This window comes from Herpailurus yagouaroundi, unplaced genomic scaffold, assembly GCF_014898765.1.
Source record: "Herpailurus yagouaroundi ecotype Mexico unplaced genomic scaffold, PumYag 29, whole genome shotgun sequence".
NCBI classification, from domain to species: Eukaryota; Metazoa; Chordata; class Mammalia; order Carnivora; family Felidae; genus Herpailurus; species Herpailurus yagouaroundi.
Genome location: NW_024412377.1, coordinates 15305725 through 15322431, shown reverse-complemented (window position 1 = coordinate 15322431; position 16707 = coordinate 15305725). Strand labels below are relative to the sequence as shown.

Sequence of the window (16707 nt, the reverse complement as noted above, 5' to 3'; positions counted from 1 at the left end):
AACTCATGCTGCATTCTTCTTTTAGCTGTTAATTTACTAATGAAGTGTGAATCTTTGAAAGCTGTGTTTTTCATACATTGCTAATGCATTTTTATTCGTCTCTATAAAAGCTCCAAAAAATCAGTTTTGAAAAGATAACGATTTGTGGAATCTTGCTAGGTGATTCCCATCAGAATTTGTCCCTGTTTACACCTTATGTGTTTTCAAGAAAGATATAAGATTATTTAGGATATACTACAATTTATATTTAGTTGCCTTCATTTTACCATGGAATAGTCCTTTTGTCATAGTTTATTATATTTTTCTATATTTTCTCTTTTTGAAAACGTCTTCTAAGGGTTCAGAGCCTTTAAAATAATCCTTGAAAATTTTCTCTTTATTATGGTAAGAAATCCAAAACTTAGGCGAACAAGGTTATATTTTTTCAATGTTTCCAAGTGTCACAATTGAGCCAAAGGTGAGTGGTTGACATTAGGTTACCAGAAAGATGTCATATGAAGGATAACTTCAGATCTCTCAAGAGAAACAATTCTTCAAATAGATGTGTGAGATTTAAGAAAAATTGTGGTTATTTCTAGCTAGAAATATAGCAATGTCACTTATGCAAAGATGGCAGAAGTTACAATAGATTAAGAAGTATGAATCACATGCAGGTTAAAAGCATTTCCTGATGCTTAAATGACAAAAAAGTGGTTTATAATTATCTTAATATGTATTTACCTTTCTTATTAAATACTTCTTCGCTAGTGAAATGTTCCTTTTGTAGTATCTATTAGTGTAATATGCCACTTTTATTTTAATAAATGAGAATTCATTAGTGTATTTCTATTAGTTAAAAATTAGGACCATGTATTGATTAAATCAAGCACTCCTATTTAAATTTTCAGTTAAAGTTTTATAATAATAATAAAAAAATTTTTCTGTGTTTTCTTTCATTCTAAATCTGAACAATTAATCTAATATATATATTTTTATTTTTCACATTATAATATTAATTTCTCTATAACAAATAAGTGCCTCTTTTGTGGAAGTTTTTAATAATTTGAATCTCATCCTGCCATTTATTCTTTTTTCTTTTTTTTAAATTTTAAGTTTGAAATAAAATGCCAAACAATTAATATAAAAAGTCATTATTCCTGGAAGTATTGCGGGCAACAGTGATTTCCTGGTAATTTCTGTATCCAATTCTATTCTGTGTAGTTAATGCAGTGGTGATTTACTAGATGACATCAAGGGTTATTGTTTTTTTTATTTAATTACTATTGCTTATTAATTTCTCTTAAATTGATTATTGGATTTCTTAGATAGATCATAAAAGATATCTATATCAATACCAAGTAGAGAAAAACTGCAGAAAAGGAAATGATTATAGCACCATATAGTAGACTGTGAAGGTAAGAAAAGTTATAACCAAACTAAGTTCAAAATTATAGATAATTTTCAGATAACACGACGTGAGGCTGGAATATAATTTCACGCTAAAGTATTTCATTTTTATTTGACAGTTGCACTCCAATTCTGACAAAGGCGATGGGTCCGTCAAGTACATCCTTACTGGAGAAGGTGCCGGAACTATATTTATCATCGATGACACCACCGGTGACATCCACTCAACGAAAAGCCTAGACAGAGAGCAGAAGACCCACTATGTGCTTCACGCCCAGGCTATCGACCGTCGAACAAACAAGCCTCTTGAACCTGAATCCGAGTTCATAATCAAAGTACAAGACATCAATGACAACGCTCCAAAGTTCACAGATGGACCATACATCGTTACTGTGCCTGAAATGTCAGATATGGGTAAGAAAAAGCATTATTCACTTTAGCAGTTAATATAGTTTTGAGAATCCAGATGATCATCTTTTGAAAACCAGTTTTCAACTTTGTGTGTGTGTTTGTGCGTGGAGAAATCCGAAGAAATTTCGAAACATCTTAATATTTACACGTGGCCTAAAATATTAAAGGATATTGGGTCTAGATGGTATGTTATTTATTAAAATTAATTTCTGAATGCTAAAGTAGAGGTAATGCTTAGGTATCAAGAAAACATCATTAACGGGGAGACATCGGCAATTCTTGCTTAATTGACAGGGTTTTTTAGCCATGTAAATTCTTTATTTATATTGCTACAGAGATATCAACATACTCAAGGTGACAATTTGCATAAATAAAAATAGACACTGGAATGTTTGAGATATTTTACTACATGTCTTTTAAGATTGCGGTTTATGGGGGGTGGGAGGGAGGGGAGGGTGGGTGATGGGTATTGAGGAGGGCACCTTTTGGGATGAGCACTGGGTGTTATATGGAAACCAATTTGACAATAACTTCATATATTGAAAAAAAAAAGGAAATATAAAAAAAAGATTGTAGTTTATGACCCAATTATAACAGCATTAAAAATGTAAGTAATAGCTACATTATTCAATAAAACTTTTTAGATACTCATAAGCATTTACAAAGCTTATTTATCTTAAAATGTAAAACAACCCTTAAAGGATTTTTTCCTTTTTGCCTCTGATGTAGCTAGCAGTTGATGTCACACCCTTAAATCTTAGTTGCCATCAAGTGTAGACTCAGTTGAATCCATAGAAGTTTTGATTAGGGGCGAAGAGGAAATTGGATATTTTGAATGTTGACTGTGAGTTCTGCAGAAAATCTAAAATCGATCAGCCCAAAACAACCAGTTAGCTTCGCCAGGACTGGAGACTACAAGTCATCAAAGCAGTTGTGGTAATGATCACTGAAACAGCATCAAGGAGTATTTATTGAGCACTTACTATATGTCAGGCATTGCATGCCATGTGTAATAATTTCATGCTTGTATCATCATGGACAAGGGCAACATTGTGGTTCTCCTTTTACAGAGGATGAAATTGATACATAGAATTAAATAATTTGCCCAAGATCACATGGTTAGTAAGAAGTGAACCTAGAAAATATTTCTAAGCCAGACAGAGGTTCAGCTCTTAAGTTCCCACTTTTTTTAATATAGTTACAAATTTAAAACCTGGTTTAAGCTATTTATGGAATAATTATAAGAAAAATAGTGGATGTTCCAGAATCTGTACAGCTTATTGAGCCAGGGGTGGGGGTCTCCTTCTTGCCATATGGATATAGATTTGATGTTATTTTTTTTTGTTTAAAGGATTGGGTTCAGGGATGGCTACATACCATAAGGAGGAGAATTCATCCTAAATTGCCTGAGTAAGGGAATAGACATTTATTTATGCTAGAAATCTAATCTTTAGGGAGTCCAACGAGAATATGCTTTTGAAAAAAAATTCCCTAACACCTCCAAAATATGTACATTAGATACATATAGTGTGAATAAAGACAACACAACGGACAGTTTCCAGGTAGATATGCGTGCCAAAAGTTGAAAAATCTTTGTGACACAGATGGCTGGAGAGTGAAGCAAATGAAAGTGTCAAGAAATGGAAAGTAACCCCATTAACTGAGCTAAAGAGTGGGGCTCAGGTGGAGGACCAGATGTACTCGTGATGCTGACACAATTGAAATAGTGTGATTTTCTCCACACTTGAGGACAAGGTAAATGGGAAATAAATCAATGATTAAACTCTAAAAAACCTAAAACTTTGAATCTGCTAATGAAAACACAAGAACTAAAAAAAAAATTAAGAAGTAGACGAAGGACTTTTCAACGTAAGATAAGAATCCAATAATCAAGAAGACATGAATTTAAATGAATAAGCATTTGAAAACATAGCCATCAAATAATAAAACTAATCCAAATCAAAAGAAAAATGAACTGAAATACTTAAAAACCTTCGTGGCGAACAGAGGACTATTTTGTATTACATAAGAAGATTTTTTTAATAACAAAAAATTCATTAGAACCAAATAAGAAAATGGGGAAATCCCATTAGCTGGAGATTCACAAGAAAAAGAAACGTGTTAATTATCCACAGGAAAATACTCAAATTTCACTAGTAATTTAAGAAACCACAAAGGAGGAAGAGAAACCAATGTTCACCTACCAAAGTATGCAAGTCTGATAATTCACAAAGTTGTTAAAGTTGCAGGACTGTTAGCAGAAAGGTGAATTCCCATAGTTTGTTTTTTGTTGTTTTGTTTTGTTTTGTTTTTTGTTTTGTTTTGGATGGCAATTTAACAATATCTTTCAACATTTTAAGGAGAACATATCCATTTGTTGGACAATCTCTATTGTAGAGAACTATTTTATGGATGTGTCCACATGGTTATACAAAGATATATGTGAAAGGATGCCCATTATGGTATTATTCATAATAATACACTTAAGGTCTACTATTAAGGAAGTTTTCAAGTCAATGACTCTTCAAACATATACAGATTTCTTATGCAGCCTTAAAATGAATGAATTTGCATGTGTATACATGCTGAAGATCTATATTGTTTTAGTGAGAAAAAAAAAGTTTTCAGAAAGGCATGTGGAATAAGCTACAGTTTATTCTAGAAAATAAGGATGCGTTGTGCAGTATATGGGCACATAGGGCATATCTGAAAGAAACCCACATAGTGGTGAGGGTGATTACTTCTAAAAATGGGTTGTGGGCTTTATTTGCTATGAGAGTAATGCATTCTTCTTTATTAGAAACTACATATACATATAGATGTTATTTATAAAGTGATAATAAAAACTGAAATGCAGGCTTGTGATAAAAACATTTATGTTTAAAAACATTTATGGTGCCTGATAAAATCATTGTTTTTATCATATACTCATTACTTAATTTGTGGATCATCCTGTTATAAGAAAAAAAAAATCTACTGTTTTGTATCTCTTTAATTCTTGAGAGAGAGAGAGAGGAAAGAAAGGCATTTTATGTGCTAAGAACTGATAGTGGCTGGTAATAAAATGTTAAAAAAATGGAAGGAAGGAAGGAAGGAAGGCAGGAAGGCAGGAAGGCAGGAAGGCAGGAAGGAAGGAAGGAAGGAGAAACAAGTCCTTAAATTTGAACAGGCTACAGACATATAAACATAAAATTTAAATATAGTGCTTGATTAGCAAAAATATAAGGGAACCATAAAGTGGAAAGTCCAGCTTGCAAACTTAGAGAAGACATCCTCAAATAATTTTACATAGTGTGCATGGGTTTGTAAATAGACAAGGAAAAAATTAAAAGGGCATTACACATAGAAGACGCAATAATGCAAAATACTCTTGACTCTTATCTTCCCTATAGGTTTATGGTCTACTTAGGGTTGTATGTGCACGTGTGTGAGTGTGTGTGTATGTTGTTAAGGGGGAAATTAACAGGATTGTCATACAAATGAATTCCTTTCACAGTGCAGCAGACTATGCTATGAGAATACAGAGAAGGCAGCACAAGAGACGTCCTGAGTGTGCAAGTATTTGTCAGATTACTGTTTCTTGTACATCTGTAGCACTAAAGGATGGTCAGGGAGCCCTCTGACTATGCTGTGTGCTATGTGACCACTGAGCAAAGCATAATGTGGTTGCATGATTCTTGTCAGTGGGTAATAATCAGCAGAAAAAGTCTACGGCATTCTGAGTGGTTTCATAAAGAAATATACAAAACAAACTAGAGTGGTTGTCAATGAATGTTTTTCAATGTAATGTTTCTCTTTACCTCTTTGGCTTATATCGTTGAGTTTCAGCTATTATCTAGGGAATCATCTCTCTCTACATCAGAGTTTTTCAACCTTGCCACTAATTGATGTATGAGACTGGATGATTCTTTGCTGTTCTGTGTATTGTAGGATATTCAGTGGCATCCCTGGCTTCCAAACTTTAGATGCTTAGTACCCTCCCTTCTGTTACCACCATATCACAGTGTCTTTAGACATTGCCAAATGCTCTCAAATCCCCCCTCTGGGGGGGGGTACTTTTTTAAAGCATTTAAAAACAGAAACATGAATTGGAGAATATGATATTTGTTAAATTTATAGTCACTTCCAAAGAGACTCTCATATGGTTACAATGTTCAGATCATATATTTTATGACCAAAAATGATTCTATCTGCTTAGGTCAACAATTTTCATGTTTTTTTCCTTAAATTTTTATTTATTTATTTTGAGAGAGAGAGAGAGAGGAGAGAGCGAGAGAGAAAACACACACACACACACACACACACACACACACACACACACACACACGCCAGGGAGGGGCAGAGAGAGGGAGAGAAAATCCCAAGGAGGCTCTGTGCTGACAGCAGAGAGCCTGATGAGGGGCTCAAACTCACGAACACTGAGATCAGGACCTGAGCCGAAATCAAGAGTCAGAGGCTTAACAGACTGAGCCACCCTGGAGCCCCAGCAATTTTCATGTTTAATATTAATTGCCATATTCAAATGCACAATATTGTGAAAATAATGAGGTATACCACTGAATAAAGTTAGGTCATCTGTGCTTATAGAAAAGAAGTATAACAGTGTGGCTCCTTGAGAGTCATTATGACTGTCATTTTTAAAAGAAAATCTACTTGTTGTGTTATAGCATTGATTTAGAAAAGGACCATTTGCGTTGTGATGAATTCCTTGTAAGCTACTGGCTATCATATTGCATTTTTTTTTACTTACCAAAAAATGTTATTAAGTAAAATAAAGTGAACATGGGTAGACAGAATAACATAATATTCTGGAGGGTAAAATGTAACTCAAACGGGTCCATGAAGACACTCGCACGCACTTTATCAATGTAAATGAACAATTACTTCACTTTTTTCTCTAATGTGCTGCACATTATCATGCCAGTGATGATTATTCTACTATTTTGTAGCAATTATTCTATAGAATAATGATCTTCTTTGTCCTTTAAACAACTTTAAAGAAGTATTTCTTTAATTTAGATTTTCTGTAACTTTATTAAATGCCTACATTCTTCAGAACTGAGACCTAAGAGGATGAAATAAAAAAGTTAATACTGATTGTTGTGGCGCAAAAAGGAAACTCACTATGAGATGAAATTATGCCTGCCTTTGGAATCAGCAGTCTACTGCATGTGTGGCATTTTAGAAATGAAAGTAGGATAAATAGGATTGTGCTTGGAAACATCATTGCCATTCTCAGAAAGGCCACGATAAGGGTCTTAAGACATTTAGTGATGCTAAAATGGCATATTGTTATTAAAAAGCTGGTAAAGATGTTTTGATTATATAACTTGATAAATCTCTTTAAAGAAATAATTAAAACTCTACTTTTAAAATAATAATTTAAAACAATAATTTCATCTTTTCTATTTATATAGATACCCAAATTTATGCAATTCTAATTTTCCTTTCACTGAGAATCAGTAGGTTTTAGTACAAATTTTGATTGTTTTGCAGTCACTCTAAATTTTCAAAAGTAATTACTCTCTATCTAGAAAATTTTCAAGGAAAACCATACTATATCACAATGCAATTTTCCTGAAAGTAAATTTCCCATCTTTTTTTTCCCACAAAAATTGTATAAATCTTTACCTCTACACTCTTCTGTGTACTGATGAAAAGATACCTGTAAGTAAAAATCACCTAATAATATTTAAGATATTGTAACACATTATAGAAATAATACATTTTAATTTCTGGAAGATAAAACACAATGTTTTATATTTTATTCAGATTATAAGTATGTAATTTATAAACCTTAACCTCAATGGAGCACTGATTCTTAGTTTGGCACATAGAGAAAAGATATGAAATTTACTGCATGACCCTTAAACTCCACAAGGTGCCGTGTCCTTGGAGATGTATTAAAACATCCTAATCTTTTTCATGTCTTTGTTCCTCTACAATCTCTAACTCCCAGGCCTATTTCCATTTGCAGCTGTGTTCTTTGTTGCAGGGCAACAAGAAGAGACACCAGCTGTGCTTACTTTATTGCACTGCTTGTTGGGGGACTGATTTAGTTCTGGCCAAACATCTTGGGAGCTTCACTCTGGATCTCTTCCAGGATTGTAGTAGCCATTTTAAAATCATTACCCTGGGGCTTAACTTCAGAATGAGATAATTTCAGTGAAATGAGGCTGACACTGCTGTTCTACATGCTAAATTAAAAGTGCATATGAGGAGTCACATTGAACAACTAATGAAGTGGAAATTGGGAAGAAAATTCTAAGTTTCATAACTTTTTTCCCCTCATAACTTTTCCCTTGTGTCAGTTAGCTTGTGTTTGGTAACAAATAAACCCACAACTTAGTGGCTCAAAACAGCATCCATTTTACAGTGAACTATGAGAAGGATATAAATTAAGAAAACAATCCCATTTACTATAGCATCAAAAAGACTAAAATACTAAGGAATGCATTTAAGAAGGTGAAAAATTTGTATACTAAAATCTGTAAAATATTAGTAAAATAAATTGGAGAGGACAGAAATAAATGAAAAGGTATCCCATGTCCATGGATCAGAAGAATTAATATTGTTTAAGTGTCCATTCTGTGTAAAGTGATCTACAAATTCAATGCAATCCCTAGCAAAATGTCAGTGGCAGTTTTCACAAAAATAGAGTAAACAATACTAATATTTTTATGGAACCTAAAAAGATTACCTGATAGCCAAAGCAATCTTGGAAAAGAAGAACAAAGCTAGAGGCATCACACTTCCTGATTGCAAGCCATATTACAAAGCTATAGTAATCAAAACAGTATAGTATTGGCATAAAAGCAGACACTTAGATCAATGGAATAGGAAGAGAATTTCTCATATTACATGAGAAATATTCATGTAAATATGGCCAATTATTGACAAAGGAACCAATAATATATAATGGGTAAATTTCTCCATTTACTCTTTATGAAAATAGACTAGACTTGGAATTCCCTTCTTAAAATTGATCAATTTATAATATAAAATACTTTGCTGGAATAATTTTTTCACCATAAATTGGACTCAAGTCACGAAACTTAAATCTTCACATCATGTTTTTAAAAATATATTTAAAGAGTGATTTTCTTGTGTATACCCCTCAGTGTAGGAAATTGAAATACAAAGCAAACCAATTAGAATTTTGACAATTCTAGATTCAACTCGTGTGCATGTAATGGTAAAAAGTATAATAGGTGTAATTTCCATAGTGGCCAATGGAAGATTTTGTTATATCAATTGACCTTGGAGCTTAACATGTCTCTTGGTGGAGATAATGCTTAAAAAAAAATAAATCAGCACAACTTAAATTTCTTCCTAAAAGTAATCTTAGAGTATCCTAGACTTACTATTTTGTCACTTACCACCTTGCCTTATAAATGACTTTAAACTTGTATGCTATTTTACTGGCCTCTTCGTTCTTTAACATATTATTTCTTTAATTTCCTTGTCCTAAAACATTACAAACATAATGGGCAGTAAATAAACTATATATAAAATAAAAACAAACTGTGTATATGTATATATATATATATATATATATATATATATATATATATTTATAGAGGTGGGGAGTTATTATTCCATATGATATTTTCCCTGTATTGTTATCATTTATTCATGAATATAGTTTCCAATTAAAATCATTCTTATTTTTCACAGAAGTTCACTAGTATTTTACATAAATTCATCCTAATAATGACCAATTGTGTTGTTTCCTCCTCTCTTCCTCCCTCCCTCCCTCCCTCCCTCCTTCCCTCCCTTCCTTCCTTCCTTCCTTCCTTCCTTCCTTCCTTCCTTCCTTCCTTCTTACTGGAAGAATAGACCTAACCAAAAATCTCATACTAAATACTTTCCATTAGTTAATTATCACTGATAATCTTAATTAATGTATGTCCTTACCCCTATATTTTAACAAAAGCTTGTGATTTGAAATCATTATAAAATTTTATAAATTAAAAAAAAAAAGATTTGCATGTGAAATCAATGTATCAGGGCATATGCTCTTGAAATCTCTTTCTCAAATCATACACGTGAAAAAAATGCAGCCTCAGGTTTAACTGAACTTGATTCCTAATTCTATTATGAATTTTGTATTTTTTTTTTTGAGACACCATTTTGGGTGAGTCATTTTTTAGGAATCATATACAGAGTGAAGGAACAGTGACCCAGGATAGAGTAAAGGCAGAGCAATCAGGTATGAATGTTCAGTGTTCAGGTGTAGAGAGAAGTGTCAGCCTGAGGTTTGGTAGGCCCTGCTCCTAGGTACAGAATAAATGCATAGCAATCAACTATATGTAGAAGGAAGTGATCAGGAATTGGGTAAAAACACTGCAATCAGATATAACTAGGAGACAGAGTAATGAGGCATAGACAGAAGGCAGAGTGATCAGGTAGAGAGGTCAAAGTGAGGAAGAAGAACTTTTGTGCCATTATGGATTCCTGCTGCCATCTATCAGATATCTTTGTACCCACTAGTTTTCAGTGATCAGTCAGTCCTTGATTGGCAGGGCTCCCTGCTGTCTCATTTGTAAGTCCTCTTGAGATCAACTGGTTTTCTCTTGGATGCATTTCATTTCCCTCCTTAGTAAATGGGGAATATTATTCTTGCTCCCTTCTACCGGTAGGGAGAGAACTCAGAAGTTCAGGCTAGTCCCTTTTTTGCCTGCACAGGCCAAGTGGCCTCTTTAAATCTTCTGCTGCCGTGTCGCCTTGAAGCGCCTCTTCTGCAGAAGAGGGCACTAGTCTGAAAGCTGATCACAGCATTGCAAGTACATAGCAAGAAATAAGCACACACACAAACATAAGCAGATTTGATGGCTTCTGTTTTATTCAGCTGTGTGTGGCCATTTGTTATGTAGCGATAAAAAATACAACCAAGTAGAAAAGTCTAAGTCTGCATGAAAGAGCTATGTAGAATGTCACGTGGTTATTGAAATTATATTTGTTTAGTTGGCATGGAAATATTCATGACGTATTATTAGGTGCAAAAGAAGCTGCAAGGTGTTCTCTTTGGTATATACATAATTACATGATAGACATTTGAATACACCAAGATAAAACTATGGAAAGACATACAATACGCTATTAAGATTGCTTTTCTGAAGGGAAATGACACCGCATTTGTATTTATTTTTCTTACTAAGATCATGCTGTACTTCTCTGATTTAAAATACTCAGTTTGTCACCGAGGCATAATTTAAACTGTTCTGTCTGATATATCTCCCCTTGGCATGTCAAAGAGGATATTCAAAAAAGAAACCATAAATATTTCAAAAAGAAACCATAACAACAAGATAGAGTAACAAAAATGAGTAAGAGATGCTGAAAATTCCTGGAGCGTTGAAAACATTGAAAATTGAATAGGGGAAAAGAGGTCAGATTTATAACCCTGAGGATTAAAGGTGAAAATTGTTCTACCCATGAAAGCCCTAGGAGATTCAAAAACACAGAACGACCTGGGGAAGTCACACAGGCAACTTAATAAATTAAAGCTTTTATAACAAGAAAGACTTTTTTCAATCTCATCTGTGCATACAAAGAAAATGTGTTTCTATTCTATTGTAAAGCCGTTGATGATTTCCCCCTAAATACTTAGGGGTATTGGAACAAGGGAATGAAGCAGAAAATAGCTTTCAGTGAACGAAAATTCCCTATCAGAGAGGAACAACAATAAAAAAAGAGTAAAAGAGATTTACCAGGGGGCAAATGTCACAGTCCCTTCTGATGGAAGTCATTCTTCTCCTTTGGGGGACACAAAAGTCCTTGACCCACTGGGCACCCATCCAGCCACACTTATTTAGAGGTAGCATTCCCATTTTAAAGGGTAAGCATCAACTCAATTTCTGTTTTAACTTTAAAATTGTTCAGCTTTATTGAGTTATAGTTGACCAAAGGAATTTTATTTATTTAAGGTGTGCAACTTCATATTTTTGATGTATGTGTTCACTATGACAAGATCACCATGATCAAGCTGATTAACATATTCATCATCTCACTCAGTCAACATTGCCTGCCTTCTTCCCTCCCTCCCTCTCCCCCTCCCTCCCTCCATCCCTCCCTCCCTCCATCCCTCTCTTCCTCCTTCCTCCCTCCCTTCCTTCTTCCTTCCTTCCTTCTTTCCTTCTTTCTTGTGATGAGAATGAAAGATCCATGTTGTTAGACAATTTCAAATATGCAATATAGTATTGTTAACTATATAGTCACCATGCTGTTTTCTAAATCTACAGAAACTATTTATCTTGAATAACTGATATTTTATACCATGTGACCACCATCTCCCCATTTCCCCTCACTCCATAGCCCCTGGAAACTATCATTCTACTATCTGCTTTGTGAGTTTGAGTATTTCAGATTCCACATTTCAGTAAGATAATATATCTGGCATTGTGTGCCTGGCTTATTTCCTTTAGCATAATCACCTCCAGGTTTCCCTACGTTGTTGTAAATGGCAGGATTTCCTTCTTCCTTAAGGCTGAATAATCTTCCAATATATATTCCATATATTTTTGCTTGTTTCACATTTTCTTTAGTCATTTGTTTTTTGATGGACATTTAGACATTGAAGTTGTTTCTATATGTTGCCTGTTGTAATTAATGCTGCAGTGACAGGAGAGTGAAAATATCTCTTTCACATATAGTGATTTCATTCACTTTGGATTTATTTACATACTCAGAAGTGGGATAACTGGATCATATGATAGTTCTTGTAAATTGTTGAGGAAACTTTATACTGTGTTTTTTTTAATATAATGGCTATACCAATTTACATTTCCACCAACAGTGTCCAGTGGTCCATTTTCTTCCCACCCCTGCCAACACTTATCTTTTATCTTTCATCTTTCTTCTAATAGTCATTCTAACAGATGTGAAGTCATATCTCATTAAGCTTTTCATTTACGTTTCCTTGATGATTAGTGACATCGAACAGCAGTGTACCCATTAGCCATTTGTATTTCTTTTGAAAAACATCTATTTAGATCCTTTGCATTTTTTAAAGATTGGATTACTTGTTTTTTGTTTGTTTTTTGTTTGTTTTGTTATTGAGATGTATCAGTTTCTTTTAGATTTTCGATATTAAGTCCTTATTAAAAATAAAGTTTGCAAACATTTTCTCCTATTTCCAGGGTTGTCTTTTTACTGTTGACTGTTTTCTATGCTGTGCAGAAGCTTTTTACCTTGATTCAATTCCATTTGTCTGTTTTTATTTTGTTTTCTGTGTTTTGGTGCCATATCCAGAAAATCATTGCCAAGACCAATTTCAAGAAGTTATCTCTATGTTTTCTCCTACATTTCTCCTGTTTATTCCGTCTCTCTCTCTCTCTCTCTCTCTCTCTCTCTCTCTCTCTCTCTCTCTCTCTCTCTCTATATATATATATATATATATATATATGTGTGTGTGTGTGTGTCTGTTTTTATACTATAATGATTATTGTGCCTTTGTAATATATTATGAAATCAAAGTGTGATGCCCCCATTTTCGTTCTTTTTGCTTATTTGTTTTGACTATTAAGGGTCTTTTGTGTTTCCATATGAATTTAGAGGTTTTGATAAGGATTTTATTGAATCTGTGCATCACTTTGGGTGTTGGGGACATTCAAAAAATATTAATTCAACTCATTTTTTAAACACAAAAGACAGGAGTTAAACAAATTCAATAATTATCCATTACAGAGAAACAAAGATAATTCAGATAAAATAGAATAATTTAAATTAAAAATCTAATTTGCTGACACTGAAATCTGAGATTTTACTGCATTAATTAAACAGGAGTAGACTGAAATGAAGAGTAAAGTTTTCAAGGAACAAAAAAAATTGGTTTCTAAAATCAGGGTTGCCTGGGTGGCTTAGTCGATTAAGCATCCAAGTCTTGATTTCAGCTTGGCTCATGATCTTGTAGTTTGTGAGTTCAAGCCTCTTATCAGGCTCTGTGCTGACAGCATGGAGCCTCTTGAGAATCTCTCTCCCCCTCTCTCTCTGCCCCTCCCTGTTCTCTCTTTCTCTCTCACTCAAAAAATAAATAAACTAAAAAAATTTAATAAGAGAATAATAAATAAAGATGTTGAAATTAAAACAAATAATAATCAGTGGCCTGAATGATGTGATGGTCATACCTGAAGATTAAGTTGGTAATCTAGCAAATAAAGCCAGGGACATCTTACTTTGTGTAGTGCAAACAAGACAAGTGGAAAAGCATATATGACATAGTAATAGACATGCATGATCAACTAGAAATATTTTTCTTCTGTTGTGGGACAAAAAGATATATACATATTTTAAGTTTATTTATTTATTTTGAGAGACAAGGGGGCAGAGGGGCAGAGAGAGAGAGGGAGAGAAAGAATGCCAAGCAGGCTTCTTGCTGTCAGCACACATCCTGATGCAGGGCTAGATATCACGAACCATGAGCGGAAATCAAGAGTCAGATGCTTAACCAGCTGAGCCACCCAGGTGCCCCTCCCCCCGCACACACAAAGAATATATTGAACAAAAGAAAACCTGGGTTTTCAACTTGAAAAATATAAATAAGCACGAAGCAGGAAAACTAATTAATTAACTAATTTGAGAACCCACATTCAAATTTCCTTGGGTAATGAAATTTTAAAATGTAATGTAAAAAAGAGATAAGTTTTGGGGTACCTGGGTGGTTCAGTTGGTTGAGCATCTGACTTCAGCTCAGGGCATGACCTTGTGGTTCATGAGTTGGAGCCCCACATGGACTTATTGCTGTCAGTGAAGATCTGGATTCAGATCCTCTGTCCCCCTTGTCTTTGCCCCTCCCCAACTCGTGCTCTCTCAAAAAAAAAAAAAAAAAAAAAAAAGAGAGAGAGAGAGAGAAGTGTTTAAGGACAAATATTTCTCTGAATTACAGTTTTCATGAGCAAAGATACAAATGAAAAAGACAATGGAAAACTGTATAAAAATTCTTTCATTGCAGCATCATGATTATCAATAAAATATTAGAGAAAATAATTTTTCTGATATGAAAATACTTAGAAAATTTCAGACATGGAAAGACTAGGAAAAATCAACAACCATATCTACTGCCAAAGCATGAATATACTAGAAGTATTTATTATTAAGAACTTTAGCAAATTACTAAACTACACAGTATTTCTAGAAAGAAGGATATTTGGATTTAGAAAATGAGTAGAAAATATGCCATATGCCTTAAGAACTGTGAAAAAGCATTTGATCTTGATTCTGTTAACATTCTCATTTTTGTGATAAAAGCTTGGAAATCTAGACATTTTCATAGTTTCACATTATTCAAGTCACATTAATGGGTTTCGCAGAGAATAATTTTTGTGTCATCAAATAGTGCTTACTCTTGACTTTTTAAAATAATTTATGGACATAAGGTAAGACTAACAAAATGAGAATGAGCAAAGGCTATTTACTCAGAGTTTGCTATAACAAGACCATTAACCACAATCACTCACTTGCCTTTTTGCACAGACTCCAAAGCAGGCCGAAGAGTTGGAAAGGTTTATAGTGAACCAAAGAGAAAGTTTTGAGTATGCCATGATTGGAGGAGTTGTCATAGAGAAACTGTAGGTGGGTGACCTAGAAGCAGAGTGTTGTATATGATTGGAAGGGGAGAAAGGGGGGCGCCTGGGTGGCTCAGTCGGTTGAACGTCTGACTTCGGCTCAGGTCACGATCTCGCGGTCCGTGAGTTCGAGCCCCGCGTCGGGCTCTGTGCTGTTGGCTCAGAGCCTGGAGCCTGTTTCCGATTCTGTGTCTCCCTCTCTCTCTGCCCCTCCCCCGTTCATGTTCTGTCTCTCTCTGTCTCAAAAATAAATAAATGTTTAAAAAAAATTTAAAAAAAATAAAAAAAAAAAAAGGAAGGGGAGAAAGGTGTAGAGAAACTGCAAGTTATTGATTAAGTCCTGGCCATTTGGGGCTGAATGTTATTATTTGACTTCCTGGATTGTTGGTAAGGTGAATCATTTAACTTCCTAGACATATGACTTACGGAGAATAAATAGCCTGGTTCCTGGGCTGGTTATTGTAGATAATGGGTTGGTTTCTTGGGCTGTTTGCTACAAACTGTGAGTCAGAGTTCTGTTTTAATTTATGGTCTCAATGTTGCCCATTTATATACAGTCTCTCAAATAAAACCTTGGAAAAAGCATAAAAGATGTAATATAATGTATACCATCAAAGAAAGCCATAGAAAATCATAAGTCATGATATACTATGTACCACATAGACTTAAATCATGTAACTGACAAAAATTATGAGTGAAAAGGTGATAAATTATACATATTTTCTCCAAAATCATTAGGAGCATACTATCTGCTACCTAAAATTATTGAAGTAAAATATAGCATTACTTAAATTTAATTATTAATTAAAACTACTAATGTAAAGGGTGCCTGGATAGCTCAGTTGGTTAACCATCTGACTTCAGCTCAGGTTACGATCTCACAGTTTGTGAGTTTGAGCACCACATCAGGCTCTGTGCTGACAACTGGGAGCCTAGAGCCTGGTTCAGATTCTGTCTCCCTTTCTCTCTCACCATCCCCCACTTGTATTCTCTCTCTCTCTCTCTCTCTCTCTCTCTCAAAAATAAATGAATAAACAAAAAGTAAATAAATAAATAAAATTAATAATGTAATTAAATTGCATGATGTAAGAGGCGTTGGGAGGTAATTGTGATGCAATGAATCCTTCATGTTTAATTATGGTATAGCAATGAATACTTTTCAGTTGTGATACAATCAGAAAATTTTAAATTAGAATGAAAGAACAAGCAGTAGGACAAAGAGTTGGTATACCCAAACAGTGGATCTGGTGAGAGTGAGCATAGAAACTAAGAAGTAAAGAGGCTTCTAATTGTATATATGCACATTTTTTTTCTAGTTTATTTGGGGGGGGGGGCTACTTTAAAA

At 34.1% G+C, this 16707-nt stretch overlaps 1 protein-coding gene across 8 annotated transcripts in view; it reads left to right on the top strand.

Annotated features, from left to right (window-relative positions):
- CDH18 (cadherin 18) overlaps positions 1–16707 on the top strand; it is a 1020275-nt gene that overhangs the window by 765117 nt on the left and 238451 nt on the right. For all 8 annotated transcript variants that reach the window (XR_005796617.1, XM_040494419.1, XM_040494422.1 and 5 more), the window contains one exon: positions 1506–1800. Coding sequence is in view for 7 of the 8 variants with exons in the window: in XM_040494419.1 (XP_040350353.1) it covers positions 1506–1800 (295 nt within the window). In the remaining variant the exon portion in view is untranslated. The remainder of the gene's footprint in view (positions 1–1505; positions 1801–16707) is intronic.